A 19361-nucleotide genomic window follows, 5' to 3' on the forward strand; every position below is an offset into this window, starting at 1 on the left:
ATTCTTTATATTTGAAAGGCGATAACCGATATATTGGTCGATAAATCTAAATCCAAATTTTTATATCATTTTTGAGAGCTGGATTACAAGAACAAAAGTCTCACAATTAAAAGCCATGTCCCAAGGACACAATTATAATGATGTTCTCATTATAATTTTATGTAGCCTATATGACAGACTTGTATGTTGCACTTAACTGTATTTTCCTTTTTGAAGTTATACCAATCATATTTCAAGCAATTCAAAACCATCATGGCGAACAGTGTGCATCTGAAGTGTAGGTGATGGAAATAATGCATTATTTATCGGCTTTAATATATCGGCCAAAATTTCCTTATCGGGCTGATAAGGATAACATTAAAAATGAACATTTAACGGCCAATATATCACATAACCCTAACATATATTTGTACTATATTTGTATTCAGTAATTCACTGTTTTTTTATTTATAAAACAACATCTAACAAGAACAAAAGACATATATCATACATTTTGGTTTGTTGCTATTATGTTGTAACTACAAGGTGTATTACAGGGATACTGCACATTTATATTTGCAATAAAATCACATTGTCCTTTTACACAAGTCTGCTTTTTTGGGACTCTTTTTGCTTTTTCTCTAAACGTATATGATTTACACTGCTAAACCATAAAAATATACAACTCGTTGGTTGATTATAATTCCTTAATTCAAATAAACTAGCCCACAAGAATGAAAATTCACACTGAAACACTAACTAATTGATAAAGATATGACCTCACTGAACTAGTTCAGAGAAAAGTGAAGTCTATTACATTGAGACAGGTTTAGATGTTCACTAGCACGGCTAATCGTCTGCTGCTAACTGTTAGCAATTCAGTTTTAAAAACAAAGGCAGTATCTCAAAACCCATTGAGACAAACTACAATATCTTTGGGCATCACATGACTTTCCCAGGGTTGCAGCATTTTCGTACTGATTTGAAACATGTTTGTTATGCCGTAAAAAGCCGTTAAGTTTGAGCGGCCTATCATGCTCTGTTGTCTACATAAGCTCAGCTGCTCACCAGCACTTACACGAAGCGGAAACATCAGCGCTCATATTACCAGCACTTCCTAAATAGGATAAAATATACTTAAGCAAAAAAGACTATAATTAAGAAAATGCATAAAGAGAAGCCTACTTTTAGCTGCCGGACTATTTTTTTTTTAATATATATATATATATTATTGGTCAACATGTTTTCCACTAAGATGACGGGAAAAAACGCCAAACACTGCACTAATCTGAATTTATTGCATTTAACGTTGCTACTCTTTCGGTTTTCAAAATGCACGCAAAGATTCACACAGACCTATCAGATTTTTAAAGATTAAATGTTGAAATTATGTAAGATATATGGCCTGCACCATGAAACCGGCTTGATGACAACAGAGGCCTACACTCGAGTTTATCGTGTCTACATTCATACAAATAAATATCATACAGACCTCGCCGTTAAACGCCTTGACGGCCTCCATTGTACAGACTTGAAAGTGTTCTTTCAAACAGATAAAAACCGTTATGCCTCTTCGTCCTTATAACCGGCCTGACGCACGCATGTCCTGAAGTTAGCGGTGGTCGAGATGGAGGAGGGCGCTAATATGGCTGACAACGCGAAGACAAACACAGACCGAATCATCCCGGAGTCGACTCCCCCAGAGAGACTCACGATTCAGGAGGTTGGGGGAATGAACAATGCCCTGTAAATGATCTCAAAGGTGCCCCCACACTCTCTATATGCAATATTCCTGTGAACAATCAAGTTATATAGGCCTAGGAATTGTAATTAATAAAGACCAAAAACAAGATGTAGCCTAAACTACATTTTGATCCTCTAATATTACAGTTTTTTTCAATTGCTAAGAAGCATTTGCCAATTCTTAAAATACTTTTTCTAAACTCTTAACACAGCAACACACCTACATCACACAATTAGCCAAATAGTACATTCTCAGCCCCAAACCAAATTTTCTTAAATAAATACAAACTCTACATTTCAAAATGCCAAAAAAAATAATTTCAGTATACTCTAACTCCAGCAAAACACTGCAAACCCGTTTCAAAATCGAATAATTCGGTCAAAACTTTAGCAATCGTTTTCTATCCAACATGAACACATAGTCAATCATAGCACAATGACTGTCAAAATACTAACAGTTGGTGGCATTACAAAAACTGCATTACTTGTCATGTTTCAGTTCTATCTGTATAGAACAGACAGTATGAAATCCTTTTTTTTATTATTCATTCAGCTGTCTGTATGTGAATTCATGGTGCATTAGATAGTATGTGTACAACATAATATTTAAATGTGAAGGAGTCATCAATACTTTATGTACAACTGAAAAAGAAAAAAACCCAGTAAGTGACAGCATTGCTGCAGTAAAGGCTTTATTAGCAATATGAATTACAATACTTTGTTACTGTAACTGCATTACAGTAATAGCCCTCATGAAATGCATGACTTTGTTGAAAAATCCGGATAATGGAAGCAATGGTTTATCGTCTGAGATTAGGCTGGACTCTTTCACCAGCCTTTCTCAATGATAGACCATGGTTTATTACATATGATGGTGGCTCTTATTTCATCCATGACAACAGCTCTTACTCTTCTTTGAACAGCAGCACACATTCTTACTCCTCTCCCCCTACCTCTCCTTCTCCCTTGTCCTGGTCCAACTAGTCCTCTCCCTAGTCCAACTAGTCCTCTCCGTGGTCCAACTAGTCCTCTCCCTCGACCATCTAGTCCTCTCCCTCGTCCAGACATGTTATTTCTTTTTCTGCTCCTCTGTGTTGTTCTGTGTTGCTTTGAACAAAAGTAATCCAAAGAGTGCCTTTTTATTGTGTATGTCCATGTAATGGAAAGTCTTCAACACCTGGCTATGTCTCTGATTGAGATTGGAAGCTATTTTTTACTGTAATGATCAGTAATTTAAAAATGCTTATCAGCTGTTTGAATTTATATATATATATATATATATATATATATATACATATTTGTTTCAATACTTTTGAGCTGATATTGTTGCGGAAGTAGACACTTTATACTGTATCTATGGTTTGGAACATTAGGTCTTCATTTCTGGCGAGCTGTGTTAAAGCATTTGTTAAAAAGACTATAAAGATCCATGATTTTGGTATTGGGTATGATTATATTTAAAGAAAATGTAGGCATTCTAGAATCATGTTAATTGACTGCATTTTGTGTGAAAACAACATGAATTGTGTTAATGGTATGGTCACAACAGACGGATGTTGAGCTAATTGTGTTTAGAGTTTTGAAAATGTGACTACAGATTGGACAAAAGGATGTTAGCAATTAAAAAACTGTAAAACCCAAAGGAAACTCAATTCTTGGCTGCAAAGAGATTTAAGAGGAAGAATTTTAGTCACAAAAACTGAAGGATTGTCGAGACGTATAACGTATGCAGCTCTCTCCCTGGAGGTTGATAAAGGAACATTAAAAAAGGTTGAAAGCATGTTACTGTAAGTAAATAATAAAACCCACTTTAGGCTATAGACAGTAGAATCCAATAAAACAGGGAGGATTTTATTTTTACTGTAGATTTTACTAACTTAAACAACACTTTTCAAATTAATTGTCTTAAAATGTCCTTAATAATCCCTCCTCACTTTTGAATATTAATATATTTTATCCCTAATTATATTTTCTCCAACTTTGTAACTATAATGTTACAAAGATCACTATCAAACTTTCTAATAAGCAGATGCTCTTGGCCTGGCCTCTATAACACAACTTTTCTTCGCACAGATATTACTTGGAACAAGAGTAAATCACTTTTCTGCTTCAACTGTTTTAAAAACTATAGTTCTAAAGTCTGCCATGCAAGATAAAAAGCTGTACAACGAAAAATATGATTGTTTTTGAAAATATTCAGATTTTTTGTTAGTGTTTTTATGACATTGTGCTATGATTGACTAGAACGTGTTAATGTTTTGGTAGACATAGTGTATTGTGTTAGTGTATTATTGTATTTTGAAAATGAGTGTTGGAGTTTAGTTTACAATGTGTGATTTTGAGCATGAAATTAACCGTTTTGCCAATTGTGTGTTGTAGGTGTGTTGGTGTGTTAAGAGTATAGGTAAAATTGTTAAACGTATTGAAAAAATTGTCATATCGATCATAAAAACTCTAAAAGCCTAAATTAAAGTTGTTCATCATATAAAGGCTATAGCTTATTGCAATTATCAAATTAAAGTCTGTAATTTAATTCATTTAGTTCATTGTCTGTTGCGCTGCATGTTTCAGAGCGAAGGGCAGCACTGTGTTAAACGCCTGCAGTTTATATTGTTTACAGTGTCAGGGCGCCTCTGTTGACAGTAAATGCTGCTTCTCATCAGCATCATCTCTGTATGAGCAGTGAGTTTTGGGATGCAACGGCAACGGGCACTGGGTTCACTTTATTTACATATTCACACAATTTTCAACATTTCTGTTGAAGATAATAGCATTTCAACCCAGCATTCGCCAAAATATAAGCTTGAAGATTTGAAGGTTTAACAGTGAAGAGTTTTAGACAAAGCCTAAGTATTGTGACTTGCAGCATGAAATCAAATAATTATTAGGCCCATAATTAATTTGAATATAAATAATAAGAATAAGAATACTACTACTACTACTACTACTATTAGGCCCTGTTCACACAGCCCTATAGGCCTATATAAATATTGAAATATGAACTTAAAGTGCAAGTGGAAGGCCTACTTCGTGTAAATCATTTACGTGTAAGGGGTTTGGCTGACAAAAAAGAGTTTAGGAAGCTCTGGTCTAGTTGAAGTTGAGGAGAGGAGCAGTTCCAAAAGAAAGTGTAGCGCTTAGTGTTGCTGAGAGAGAAAGAAAGAAACTCGATCGCCTCCTGGAGGAGAAAGGAAGAATGACGAGCCTGAGCTGTGCTTTCCCTTTGCCGCACTAATAGCAGGCAAAAGCCAGAGAGAAAGCAAAATGTAAGAAAATAAATCTAATTTGAAAGGATAAAGGAAAAAGCGTTGGTGAAGTGAATTATCTGAGTAGTGAAGATGAAGCAAAAGCTTACAGCACCTGGTATTCCCAGGCGGTCTCCCATCCAAGTACTAACCAGGCCCGACCCTGCTTAGCTTCCGAGATCGGACGAGATCGGGCGTGTTCAGGGTGGTATGGCCGTAAGCGAGAGTCTCTGGCGATAGAGAGATATTTAAAGAAGAACAGCAGCAGCACCCCTACACATGACGTGGAGTTGCCTAACTAAGAAAACAACAACAACAACAACAACAACAACAAAAAAAACCCTTTTTCTCAACGAAAGAAAGACACCAGCAAAAGTCAAGGTTACAGTGAGGCACTGTGAGTGGAAATGAACCTTAACTGTTATAATGATATTGTAAACAAATGTGTTAGTTGCCAGACATGACTGAATATATTACAGTCTAATTAAATATCAATATAATCAATATAATTTGTTTATTTATTTATTTATTATTTTGAACAATTTATTTATACAAAAAAATAATAATAATAATAATAATAATAAGTTTAATTTATACATGGATTTCTCGGCGACGTCATCACTGCTTGCGCACGCAACCAAGAGGCAAAAGACCCGCGCTCTTCGTACCGGAGTAAAGGGTTCGGCTAGTATGTGTTGTTGCTAAGTCAAAATGCCAAGGAGTTGTAGCCAGTGCTGGGTGCCTGATGTTCAACATTACTATGGGGAAGCATGGTTTTGCCAAAAAAATGCCTTAAAATCATAAGGCTTGGCTTTAATGCCTTGCCTTTGACGAGCACATCCTCAACACGCAAAAAATCCGGTGCAGCATCAAAGTATTTGACAAGCTGCACATGACCATATTAGCACGTAGTATGCATCAAGGGATTTGTATGCTCTAATCATTTCTCTTGTAGCCTATACTTGGTGTCTGAATAAGATAATTATATCAGGCCATACAATTGCTGGCCACTTCTTGTCATCCACAATCCAAAGATCGTCATGTATTGCATAGATCCGGCAAGATCTCACCATTGCTGAGAGTAAGTTTTTTTAATATAAATTAGGCTAATCGCCACGTTCGGAGGTACTAAGGGTTCCCACATAATCCATCGTCAAATCTTTGATTTACAGTAAAGTAACGTTATAGGCTATGTGTCATGAAATGTTGCAGGTCGTAACGTAAACAAGGCTAACTTATATAAAAGCAAAGCTCTATAGATGCTGCACTCCTAACATTGGCTATTGCATTACTACATTGCTATAGTCTAACGTTAACATGATAATTCATGCATCACAGTATGTCCGGATTTTAATTCGTAAACAGTTGGACGTTTTACATAATGTTATATTAATATAATATAAACACAAACAAACAGATCCAACTCTGAAATTGCAGTTTATTATTGAGTCAGCAAGAAATTACAAACAATGCGAAATCTACGTTAATTACAATGTTCTTTTACAGAACTCGGCATAACAGCTAGCGGTTTTCTGCCTCTTGGATGCGCGCGCATCCGGTATTGTTTGTATACAAGAAACCCGTGTATATAGCGCCTTTCCCAAGCTCAAGGACGCTTCACAATGACAGTAAATAACAAGCAGTTTACAAATAAACGGACAATGGACATTTGCCCAGTCCAAGTAGTGAGTGATTGCAGTTGCAAAACACATTACATATGCAATACAAACATAAAGACAAAGGCAACAAACATTGATTACAGACAGCATGGTGGGCAGTTGGAGTAAAGATGCAGTAGATTATTGGTACCTAAGTTAACATTGTGACTGTGTTATGTCGAATTAACATTTTCATGGCTGATAATACTGATTAAACAAATGTGTTTTGAGTTTATGCTTAAATTCATTCAACGTGGTTGTTGTCCTGAGAGCCAACGGAAGAGAGTTCCATAGCTTAGGGGCTATAACAGAGAAAGACCTGCCACCCATAGACGACAGACGAAATCTCCGCTCGCATAGGAGTTCACAGCCAGAAGATCGGAGAGTTCGAGGGGGAATATAAGGAGAAAGTAAGTCAGAGAGATAGGCTGGAGCAAGACCATTTAGTGACTTGAAGGTAAGCAAAAGAATTTTATAAGTGATTCGGGATGACACGGGTAGCCAGTGCAGTTTAAACAGAATTGGAGTGATATGGGCAGTTTTTTTAGTGTAAGTTAGTAGTCTTGCGGCAGAGTTTTGAATATATTGCAAACGTGAGATAGAGTGTGCTGGTAGTCCAGAAAAAAGAACATTACAGTAATCGAGGCGAGATGTGATGAACGCGTGTACTAGTGCTTCAGCGTCTTTTGGGCTGACATAGGGACGGAGTTTGGCAATACGGCGCAGATGAAAAAAGGACGCTTTACAAAGTTGACTAATGTAAGCGTCGAACGTCAGTGCAGGGTCAAGAATAATACCCAAGTTTTTTACAGTGGCAGATGGAATTATTGATGTAGCTTCGAGGTCAAGTCTGGGAATATTACTTAATTTTTTTGTTAGAGATGTAGGGCCAGTGATTAATATTTCTGTTTTAGTCAGATTCAGACTGAGAAAATTGGAATTGAGCCAGGCCTTTAGTTCATTGATACATGATGATAGTGATGTGGTCTGGTGAATAGAATCCGGTCGGCAAGCAGTATATATTTGGATATCGTCGGCGTAGCAGTGATATTGAAAACCGTGGCGGCGAATAATTTGTCCGAGAGGCAAAACGTAAATAATAAATAGTAACGGGCCGAGAACTGATCCCTGTGGAACACCTTGTTTGAGAGTGACAGTGGGAGATTTGTAATTGTGCATAGTGATGTAGTATTTCCTATCTGTCAGATAGGAGGAAAACCAGGATAACGCGGCTCCTGAGATACCAATCTCTGAGAGGCGCATGAGTAAGACTTTATGGCAGACTGTATCGAAAGCTGAGCTGAGGTCGAGTAGTAAAAGTAAGGAAAGGTTTCCCGAGTCACCAAAGAGTAAGAGGTCATTGATAACCCTTGCTAATGCAGTTTCAGTACTGTGGTTTTGGCGAAAACCAGACTGAAATAAATCAAAACTGTTGTTGAGGGATAGATATGACTGCAATTGAGTGGCGACAACCTTTTCCATGATTTTTGAGACATACGGTAGATTGGAGATTGGGCGATAGTTAGCGTAGTCAGTTGGGTCCAGATTTGTTTTTTTAAGAATAGGAGTAACTGCGGCCGTCTTTAGTGAGACTGGAACAGAGGCAAAGAGAAGAGACATGTTTACAAGATGTGAGATAGGTGCAGAAATGACAGAGGTACAGTGTTTCAGAAGGGTTGTAGGTGCAGGATCCAACCGGCAAGAAGAAGAATTGGATTTCTGTATAATTTCACTAATCAAGATGGGGTTGGTCAGCATAAAGTTATTGAGTGTTTGTATCTGAGCTTGCTCACAACTAGAAGTGGTCGGTTCATCACTAAAAGTCCCACGTAAAGCATCCAACTTTCCCTGAAAGTGTTGCAGAAAAGAACAGCACAAGTTGTCAGATTCTTGTAGACAGGCGTTGTGCGCGGGTGCCTGAACAAGCTTATTTACAATGCTAAATAGTGTTTTAGGCCTGTTGTTTGCGTTATTGATGATTTTAGCGATATAGGAAGAGTGAGCTGTATTTAAGGCGGTTTTGTAAAGCTTAATATGGTCCGAAAATGCTTGAAAGTGTACAGTTAGATTGGTTTGACTAATACTAATACTAAAATATATGACTTAATACGTTTTTTGTGTCTTCCGTTTTTTTCATCAGTGAGTGCAGTGAAGTAAGTAAAGGCGAAGGGAGTAAGTGATGTTATGCTGCCCTCTTGCGTTTGGATTAAACCTTTATAAAGTAAATAACTAAAGTGAAATCTGACAGAAAACCTTCAGTGCTGTTTTAAAAATAAAATACCTTTGATTTTCTGTTAAAGTGATGAGATGACGTGTGTTTTGTACTATATTAGAGACTGGTTTACAGTAGACTACAGGAATGTTAATTGATTTTTTTTCTATTAATGAATGTTATGAATGTACACACGTTTTCAAAACCATGTCACGTTTTTTCAAAACTCTACACACAATTCCCAGGACTGCACACACAAAATGATAAATGCCTCACATCTCATTCAAAATGTAACACTGCATTCAAAATGCCATAAACACATGTCAGAATGAAGCATTTGCATCAAATGGCAAACAGTCACCAGTGCGAAGTACGCTTCATCTCTTCTCCGGGCTGGGTCTGGCCACAATACTTCTTCCACATCACAAGATACATTTTCTCTTGCCAAACATCGAGGGAAGCATCTCCTAGCATAGCGTCTCCAACCTTGGACAGAGGCTAACTCTATGTCCCTCCATTGCCTGGAGAAGCGGCATGCGGGCATAGGGTTGGCGATCATACTCTTTCCAGCGCCAAGCTGAGAAGAATTCCTCTATGGGATTTAGAAAAGGTGAATATGAGGGTAGGTACAAAACTACAAATTGTGGATGGTTGGCAAACCAGTTTTGAACCAGAACAGCACGGTGAAAACCAACATTGTCCCATATAACCACAAATCTAGGCTCCTGATCTGGATCAGGACAAGCATTGTGTAAATTGCATCCAGAAAAGCGTGGCATTGTGATGGAGGACCCTGTTTTGAGTGATGGCAGCACGCATAGTTATATTACCCCCACGCTGTCCAGGGACATTGGTAATTGCCCTCTGTCCTATATTACATTTCTTCCGCGGCGCCTGGTTTAGGTGAGGTTGAAGCCAACCTCCATCCATCCATCCATCTTCTACTGCTTATCCGGGACCGGGTCGCGGGGGCAGCAGTCTAAGCAGGGATGCCCAGACTTCCCTCTCCCTAGACACTTCCTCCAGCTCTTCCGGGGGGACACCGAGGCGTTCCCAGGCCAGCCGGGAGACATAGTCTCTCCAGCGTGTCCTAGGTCTTCCCCGGGGTCTCCTCCCGGTGGGACATGCCCGGAACACCTTCCCGGGAAGGCGTCCAGGAGGCATCCGGAAAAGATGCCCAAGCCACCTCAACTGACCCCTCTCGATGTGGAGGAGCAGTGGCTCTACTCTGAGCTCCTCCCGAGTGACCGAGCTTCTCACCTTATCTCTAAGGGATCGCCCAGCCACCCTGCGGAGAAAGCTCATTTCGGCCGCTTGTATCCGGGATCTTGTCCTTTCAGTCATGACCCACAGCTCATGACCATAGGTGAGAGTAGGAACGTAGATTGACCGGTAAATGCAACTTCACCACGACAGACTGGTACAGGGACCGCATTACTGCAGAAGCTGCACCGATCCGCCTGTCAATCTCCCGTTCCATCCTTCCCTCACTCGTGAACAAGACCCCAAGATACTTGAACTCCTCCACTTGAGGCAGGAGCTCTCCACCAACCTGAAGCGGGCAAACCACCCTTTTCCGATTGAGAACCATGGCCTCGGATTTGGAGGTGCTGATTCTCATCCCAGCCGCTTCACACTCGGCTGCAAACCGTCCCAGTGCATGCTGGAGGTCCTGGTTTGATGAGGCCAGCACGACAACATCATCCGCAGAGATGAAATCGTGTGGTCCCCAAACCTGACCCCCTCCGGCCCCTGGCTGCGCCTAGAAATTCTGTCCATAAAAATTATGAACAGAACCAGCGACAAAGGGCAGCCCTGCCGGAGTCCAACATGTACCGGGAACAAGTCTGACTTACTGCCAGCAATGGGAACAAAGCTCCTGCTCCGGTCGTACAGTGACCGGATAGCCCTTAGCAAAGGGCCCCGAACCCCATACTCCCAGAGCACCCTCCACAAGATGCCGCGAGGGACACAGTCGAATGCCTTCTCCAAATCCACAAAGCACATGTGGATTGGTTGGGCAAACTCCCATGAGCCCTCCAGCACCCTGTAGAGGGTATAGAGCTGGTCCAGTGTTCCACGACCGGGACGAAAACCACACTGTTCCTCCTGAATCCGAGGTTCTACTATCGGCCGGATTCTCCTCTCCAGTACCCTGGCATAGACTTTCCCAGGGAGGCTGAGAAGTGTGATCCCCCTATAGTTGGAGCACACCCTCCGGTCCCCCTTCTTGAAAAGAGGGACCACCACCCCGATCTGCCAGTCCAAAGGCACTGTCCCCGACCGCCACGCGATGCTGCAGAGGCGTGTCAGCCAAGACAGCCCCACAACATCCAGAGACTTGAGGTACTCAGGGCGGATCTCATCCACCCCTGGTGCCTTGCCACCGAGGAGTTTCTTGACTACCTCGGTGACTTCAGCTTGGGTGATGGACGAGTCCGCCTCCGAGCCCTCAGCCTCTGCTTCCTCAATGGAAGACGTGACGGCGGGATTGAGGAGATCCTCGAAGTATTCCTTCCACCGTCCGGTGATATCCCCAGTCGAGGTCAACAGCTGCCCACCTCCACTGTAAACAGCGTTGGTAGGGCACTGCTTCCCCCTCCTGAGGCGCCAGACGGTTTGCCAGAATCTCTTCGAGGCCGACCGATAGTCCTTCTCCATGGCCTCACCGAACTCCTCCCAGGCCCGAGTTTTTGCCTCCACAACCACCCGGGCTGCAGTCCGCTTGGCCCGTCGGTACCCATCAGCTGCCTCAGGAGTCCCACAAGCCAGCCAGGCCCGATAGGACTCCTTCTTCAGCTTGACGACATCCCTTACTTCCGGTGTCCACCACCGGGTTCGGGGATTGCCGCCTCGTCAGGCACCGGAGACCTTATGGCCACAGCTCCGAGTGGCCGCATTGACAATGGAGGTGGAGAACATGGTCCACTCGGACTCAATATCTCCAGACTCCCTCGGGATCTGGTCGAAGCTCTGCCGGAGGTGGGAGTTGAAGATCTCTCTGACAGGAGATTCGGCCAAACGTTCCCAACAGACCCTCACAGTACGTTTGGGTCTGCCGAGTCTGTCCAGCTTCCTCCCCTGCCATCGGATCCAAGTCACCACCAGGTGGTGATCAGTTGACAGCTCCGCCCCTCTCTTCACCCGAGTGTCCAAGACATACGGCCGGAGATCGGATGAAACGACCACAAAGTCGATCATCGACCTCCGGCCTAAGGTGTCCTGGTGCCATGTGCACTGATGGACACCCTTATGCTTGAACATGGTGTTCGTTATGGACAAGCTGTAACTAGCACAGAAGTCCAATAACAGAACACCACTCGGGCTCAGATCAGGGGGGCCGTTCCTCCCAATCACGCCCCTCCAGGTGTCACTGTCGCTGCCCACGTGGGCGTTGAAGTCCCCCAGTAGAACGACGGAGTCCCCAGTCGGAGCACTTTCCAGCACCCCTCCCAGAGACTCCAAGAAGGCCGGGTACTCTGCACTGCCGTTTGGCCCGTAGGCACAAACGACAGTGAGAGACCTATCCCCGACCCGAAGGCGCAGGGAAGCGACCCTCTCGTTCACCGGGGTGAACTCCAACACATGGCGGCTGAGCTGGGGGGCTATAAGCAAACCCACACCAGCCCGCCGCCTCTCACCATGGGCAACTCCAGAGTGGTGAAGAGTCCATCCTCTCTCGAGGAGTGTGGTTCCAGAGCCCAAGCCGTGCGTAGAGGTGATCCCAACTATCTCTAGTCGGAATCTCTGAACCTCACGCACAACCTCAGGCTCCTTCCCCGCCAGAGAGGTGACGTTCCATGTCCCTAGAGCTAGATTCCGCGTCCAGGGATCGGGTTGTCTAGGCCCCCGCCTTCGACTGCCGCCCGATCCACTTAGCACCGGCCCCTTACGATCCCTCCTGCAGGTGGTGGGTCCACGGGAGGGTGGCCCCACGTCGCTCCTTCGGGCTGAGCCCGGCCGGACCCCATGGGGGGAGGCCCAACCACCAGGCGCTCGCATACGAGCCCCAACCCCAGGCCTGGCTCCAAGGTGGGGCCCCGGCTGCGCCATACCGGGCGACGTCACGGTCCTCGTTTTCTTTTGCATCACAAGGGTTTTTGAACCGCTCTTAGTCTGACCCGTCACCTAGGACCTGTTTGCCTTGGGAGACCCTACCAGGGGCATATAGCCCCAGACAACATAGCTCCTAGGGTCATTCGGGTACTCAAACCCCTCCACCACGGTAAGGTGGCAGTTCAAGGAGAGGTGAAGCCAACCTCATCCACATAAATAAATTCATGGTGAATTACATGGGCATCCATCTCCAATACTCTCTGTAACAGACAAAAGGATATACAGATGAGTAAATATGGTATGTCTGAAGTACTGGAAGTAGTGTTGCATACATACCTCTACAGTCATGTCACAGATTCTTGACTCTGTCAGAGTTTCTCTCAAATGGCACCTTGTAAAGTTGTTTCATCGTCACTTGGTGCCGTTGGAGGATGCGTTGTATGGTCGACAGGCTTACATGTTGTTAAATATGGTGTCATTATTCAAGATAAGCTCTCTTATCTCTCGAATCCTAATGGCATTGTTGGCCAAAACCATATTTATAATTGCAGTCTCTTCAGGTCCGTAGCCAGCCTATTGAAAGGGGGGGTTCTTTTTTTCAAAAAGTGGAACTTTTTGCAGTTTTTCTCCTCCTTTTGTATTTAATTATGAGGTTCAAATACTTCATTTTGGTGACCTTTTATGCACTAATTTGTGCTGGATTAGCTTGTCTGCTGGTATCTTAACGAGCACGCTTTTTGATGCACCTAAAATATTTACTGCATTGTTGTCAAATTGCTTCCTCATGTAACACCAATATCACTGAATATCCCACTATGTTTTTATGACCGCCGCTAGCGTAGCTAGCGAAAGCGGTCATATAGAGATTGTCAAAGTTTTTTTTTTGTTTTTTTTTCGTCACCTTACTGAATTTTTCGTCAACGATACCAGGGACACCGAAGCACCGGGGAACATGAAATTTGGTGGGCATGTAGCCCCACTAGACTTCTAAGGAAAAATTTCGTTTGGTCCCCGGGGGCCACTCCCCCCCCGCGCTGGGCCCCCCCAACCCAAAAAAATTCAGTTTTTCCTAAATAACTACCTGAACCGTGGCACCGAGGATGAAGAAATTTTTATGGTATGTTGGTCTACTAGACTTTTACGGAAAAATTTCGTTTGGTCCCCGGGGGCCACTCCCCCCCCCGCGCTGGGGCACCCGTAAATTTTTCGTCAACGATACCAGGGACACTGAAGCACCGGGGAACATGAAATTTGGTGGGCATGTAGCCCCACTAGACTTCTAAGGAAAAATTTCGTTTGGTCCCCGGGGGCCACTCCCCCCCCCGCGCTGGGCCCCCCCAAACCCCAAAAAATGCAGTTTTTCCTAAATAACTACCTGAACCGTGGCACCGAGGATGAAAACATTTTTATGGTATGTTGGTCTACTAGACTTTTACGGAAAAATTTCGTTTGGTCCCCGGGGGCCACTTCCCCCCCCGCGCTGGGGCCCCCGTAAATTTTTCGTCAACGATACCAGGGACACCGAAGCACCGGGGAACATGAAATTTGGTGGGCATGTAGCCCCACTAGACTTCTAAGGAAAAATTTCGTTTGGTCCCCGGGGGCCACTACCCCCCCGCGCTGGGCCCCCCCAAACCCAAAAAAATGCAGTTTTTCCTAAATAACTACCTGAACCGTGGCACCGAGGATGAAGAAATTGTTATGGTATGTTGGTCTACTAGACTTTTACGGAAAAATTTCGTTTGGTCCCCGGGGGCCACTTCCCCCCCCCGCGCTGGGGCCCCCGTAAATTTTTTGTCAACGATACCAGGGACACCGAAGCACCGGGGAACATGAAATGTGGTGGGCATGTAGCCCCACTAGACATCTAAGGAAAAATTTCGTTTGGTCCCCGGGGGCCACTCCCCCCCCCCGCGCTGGGCCCCCCCAAACCCAAAAAAATGCAGTTTTTCCTAAATAACTACCTGAACCGTGGCACCGAGGATGAAGAAATTTTTATGGTATGTTGGTCTACTAGACTTTTACGGAAAAATTTCGTTTGGTCCCCGGGGGCCACTTCCCACCCCGCGCTGGGGCCCCCGTAAATTTTTCATCAACGATACCAGGGACACCGAAGCACCGGGGAACATGAAATTTGGCGGGCATGTAGCCCCACTAGACTTCTACGGAAAAATTTCGTTTGGTCCCCGGGGGCCACTCTGGGGGTATCCTCTGCTAAGTATATATATATATATATATATATATATATATATATAAAACCCCTCCCCCCCATCATTCAGAGGCGATGCTTCTTCACCGTTGCTTTGAAAAGTGTATTGCGAGAACTCTCTCTGAACTGCACGCGCAGCACACACACACATACGTCCAGCTACAATAATCATATTAATTTGAAACAGCAACCCAGAATATTTGTCACAAGCATTGATTAAAACAATGATGACAATAATCACATGAAAAAAAAAAAAACACGACTTAAATTCTGGACCTTTGGCAGTGAGGGGGGGTTCGTTCGAACCACCCGAACACCACCTGCCTATGGGCTTGCTCTTGTACATCTGTAAACAAGCGTCCTCGTCCACCATGAAGTCTTTGTCTCTCCACTCTGTACATAATTCAAACACAGTTTGTGCTCAACATAGGAACTGTATACAATTTACAAAAAAAAGGTAGTATAGCATGATAACCAACCTCATTCATTCAATGCAGTGCAGTAAATGGATGGCCTAGTGTTACAAATGTTTAGGCAATACTATGCAGTCATATGTATTTTACAGTACATTACTGTAATGCTAAAATAGTCATTAGATAGTTGCATACCTTTTCTCATTTCTGAAGGTTCGAATTATGGACGCCACTGTAAATCGACTCAAGTTGGGCTGGATTCTCAGTCCAGCCTCTCTCATGGTCAAACCGTGGTTGATCACATGATCAAAAAGTGTTGCCCTAATCTCATCAGAGATGGCTCTCCTTCTTTTCCCTCGTCCTCGCCCTCGCCCTCTTCCTCCTCCTCCTCCTCCTCCTCCAACTCTTCGTCTTTGAATTTGTCCTCATTGTCCCCTGCCTCTCCCTCCTGTAAACAAAACGTAACAGAGTTCGTTTGGAACCGGACCGAGAGCACCTCTTCAGCTGGGTCTCGGTACGGTTGTTTGGTCCTCACCCGAGTGCGATTGCTGTACACACCTGCCCAAAAGATCCGCACCAGGGGGAAAGAACTTGAGTTTGATTCAATCAAACCAAACAAGACAGGTGTGAATACACCCCAGAGTCTTACTGTAACTTTTTGAGTTTTTTTAGTCTTCCACTTTTTTCAACAATGAGTCAGTAAGTGATGTTATGCTGCCCTCTTGTGTTTGGATTAAACCTTTATAAAGTAAATAACTAAAGTGAAAACTGACAGAAAACTTTCAATGCTGTTTTAAAAATAAGTAAGAAAACCTTTGTTTTTCTGTTAAAGTGATGAGATGATATGAGTGCCTGGCAGTATATTAGAGATTGCATTTTTTTTTTTTTTTTTTACAACAATAGACAATACAGGAAAGTTAACTGATTTTCTTTTGTATAATGAATGCTTGAACAACAATTACAAAACAAAACTACCAAAAAAATAATATCTAAATAATACAGCTTTTTCAAATTGCTTACACAGTTTCTGAAACTATGGCTCAGTTTCTTGAAACTGTACACACAAAACACACACACATGCAAAAAATTCAAACATCTCTTGCAAAAGCAAACACTTCCTTCAAAACAATTTTAACTCTTCCAAAAATTGTGTTTTTGCATAGTGACTCACAAAAATAAAATGATTGGCTATACACACCAAACTACACACAGATGTGAAAAATGTAAAACACTACTACAGTATCTTGAGTCTTTTGCTTGTTCAGTGTGCAGTGTACAGATAGTTTAGTTTAGTTCACGAACAATGGTTTCACTGAGTGGGCCTACATTTTCACTTTTAGTGTGTAAGCAATTTGGAAAAACTGTAAATGCCACAATAATTTCCCGAAAACCTACACCCAATGACCATGTGTGAAAACACTTGTGAAAACATAAATTGATCACTTAGGGACTGTTCGTTTTTTATTTAAGGGGCTACCGGAGGAGTTTTGAGATCTACAGTCAAAATAGACTTACCCTCCCTTCGCCAGCAATACATTTTTCTATGACCCTCCAAAATGATTGTGAAAAAAGGCATGACCCTCACCAATAATTTATTGATTAGCCTACTTCTGTACTGGTTTGGGCTTGGCAAAGATGTTCAGATAGCCATTGTTTTTCTTTACAACCATGACAAACGACTTAACCTCGATCTACTCTCTCATCTAAGAATGTAACGATAGACCAAACCCACGATTCGGTTTGTATCACGATTTTTGATTTGAAAAAAATCTCCATGTTTTCGGTGCTGATGCGGTGGTGACACGTTCAACATGTGGGTGGCGGCGTGGCGCTGCCTAGGGTTGCCAACTCTCACGCATCTGGCGTGACACTCACGCTTTCAGCATCAATCTCACGCTCTCACGCACACGCAAGAAATGTCACGCCAAAATCCATTTTTCTCCCCTCTCAATCCGTTTATTTTCTGTTGATGACACTAGACCACAGCGTATTAATGACAGGAGAGGAGTTTAAGGCCCACAGCTGTAACATCTGCCTACAACGTTCTCACTGCAGTATTCTCTGATCGTTGATTCGCTGAAAACCTTGCACCTGATACGTCAGTTGCGTGTGAAAAGTTCAGAGAGAGTTCGGAGCATACGGTAGGTTCGGAGTCCGAGTCCACTGATGCGTGTTTCAAAGTTTGGATGACAATCAAGGTAAGCAGATAATAAAATGGTGTGCCTTTCACTACAGACGTAGCCTTGCCTAATCAGTCTGTGTGCCGAGAGTACAGACTTCACTATATTTGCGAACGTTGCCTGACGTGCGTTATGTGGGCTAGCTAATTGCTCAATAAAAATAGGCTCATGGTACAAACTACGTTTTGGCAAATCGGGCAAGTGGCATTTTAAAATTTCCCAAATGATCAAAGGTTGCCCAGATTGTGTTGAGTCAAATGCGGATGCTGAGCGAACCATTTCAGTTACTGGCCTAAACAAGACTGACACCAGGAACAGACTGTCACTTGATGGCACCCAGTGATGAGAAGTTCGGATCATTTTACTCGATCTCGTTCATTAAAATGAACGAATCTTTTTTCGAGTCATTTCGTTCATTTTTAGGGCTTTAAATGTTATACTTTTAACAGCCAAATTCCCCGAACACATCCACCTATGCAGTCTTTATCTTATTCTGAATTAAGAAATCATTATAATGCAGTCAAAAATAATTTACAGGGAACATAAATAATTACCTTCCGAGTCTTTCGTTCATTTGTCACGTGACAGACGCAATGAACGTTCATCACCGGATTGAACCCTGCTTCAGATACGAGCTCTTGCAGAGGTAGTGAAGCAGGCCAACACTGCCACTGTGGCATAGGCTACAACAGGCCTAATGTGTGAAACTTGTGCTGTGGTTTTCTGGGGAGGTGGAGTAACTATTATGTGTCCCTTTTGTTTTGAGATTTTTTATTGTTTTGATGTTGTTGTTTTACATGTTTGTTATTTAATCACCTCTATCTTTATTTTTTTATAGTGCAATCAATAAATTAATTGTACATTTTGAAAAAACTTTTCCATTCTATTATTTTTTTTTTTTTTTTTTTCATAAATCAGGGTTTATACTAAGTAAACAAGGACTGACATTTTTTAAATTAGGGTTAGGGTTACGTGCGCGCACTGATGTTTTACAGAGTCTCACTCCAGCCAAAGTCCCAAAGTTGGCAACCCTGCTGTCATAAAGAACTGGCAAAAGTAAGGATTATGAACAGTGTTTGAAATACCCGTCATTATTCGGGGGGGTCCCCATCTCCCGATTGTTGAGAGAAGTTGGTATACCCTAGGCTACTCGTAATTAATGCCCTGGTAATATTTTTTTTATCATCCCAGCAAACGCTCTGTGTTGTGACATGTAAGACTAGTCTTGTATATTAGTTCACCCCAGAATGGGCCAGTAGCATTATAATATTATGCACATTATCACTTAACTTTTGCTGCTTGACTTCACGGAGAAAGGATCATTATGAAATTAATATTAGCCACAGAAGAGGTGCCGTTTTTGCAATTAATACTGCCTACAGACTATAGGAAGAGACAACTAAATAATTATGAATTTTGAGTGATTATTCCTTAGTCCATCCACACATGAAAATTGGACAACTATTCAAGGGATCACTGTCTTTACTGGGTGCAGGGTCGACGCAGGGTTTTATAAATACCGGGGTCCCAATAATGATCTTTCTAGGGGGGTTCGGGGCTGGGGGCATGCCAAATATTGAAATACGAACTTAAAGCGCAAGTGGAAGGCCTACTTCGTGTAAATCATTTACGTGTAAGGGGTTCGGCAGACAAAAAAGTTTTAGGA

At 42.7% G+C, this 19361-nt stretch overlaps 1 protein-coding gene across 3 annotated transcripts in view; it reads right to left on the reverse strand.

The window, feature by feature from the left end:
* scaf8 (SR-related CTD-associated factor 8) overlaps window positions 1-1665 on the reverse strand; it is a 58622-nt gene extending 56957 nt beyond the window's left edge. For 2 of the 3 annotated variants that reach the window (XM_081348025.1, XM_081348026.1), the window contains exon 1: window positions 1472-1660. In XM_081348025.1, coding sequence (XP_081204151.1) covers window positions 1472-1501 — 30 coding nt within the window. In that variant the 5' untranslated portion in view covers window positions 1502-1660. Of the gene's footprint in view, window positions 1-1471 lie in introns of all 3 variants that reach the window. The other variant, XM_081348024.1, reaches the window with a different exon arrangement.
* Window positions 1666-19361: the final 17696 nt, after the last annotated feature.

Source organism: Scardinius erythrophthalmus, assembly GCF_964197995.2.
Source record: "Scardinius erythrophthalmus genome assembly, chromosome: 19".
NCBI classification, from domain to species: Eukaryota; Metazoa; Chordata; class Actinopteri; order Cypriniformes; family Leuciscidae; genus Scardinius; species Scardinius erythrophthalmus.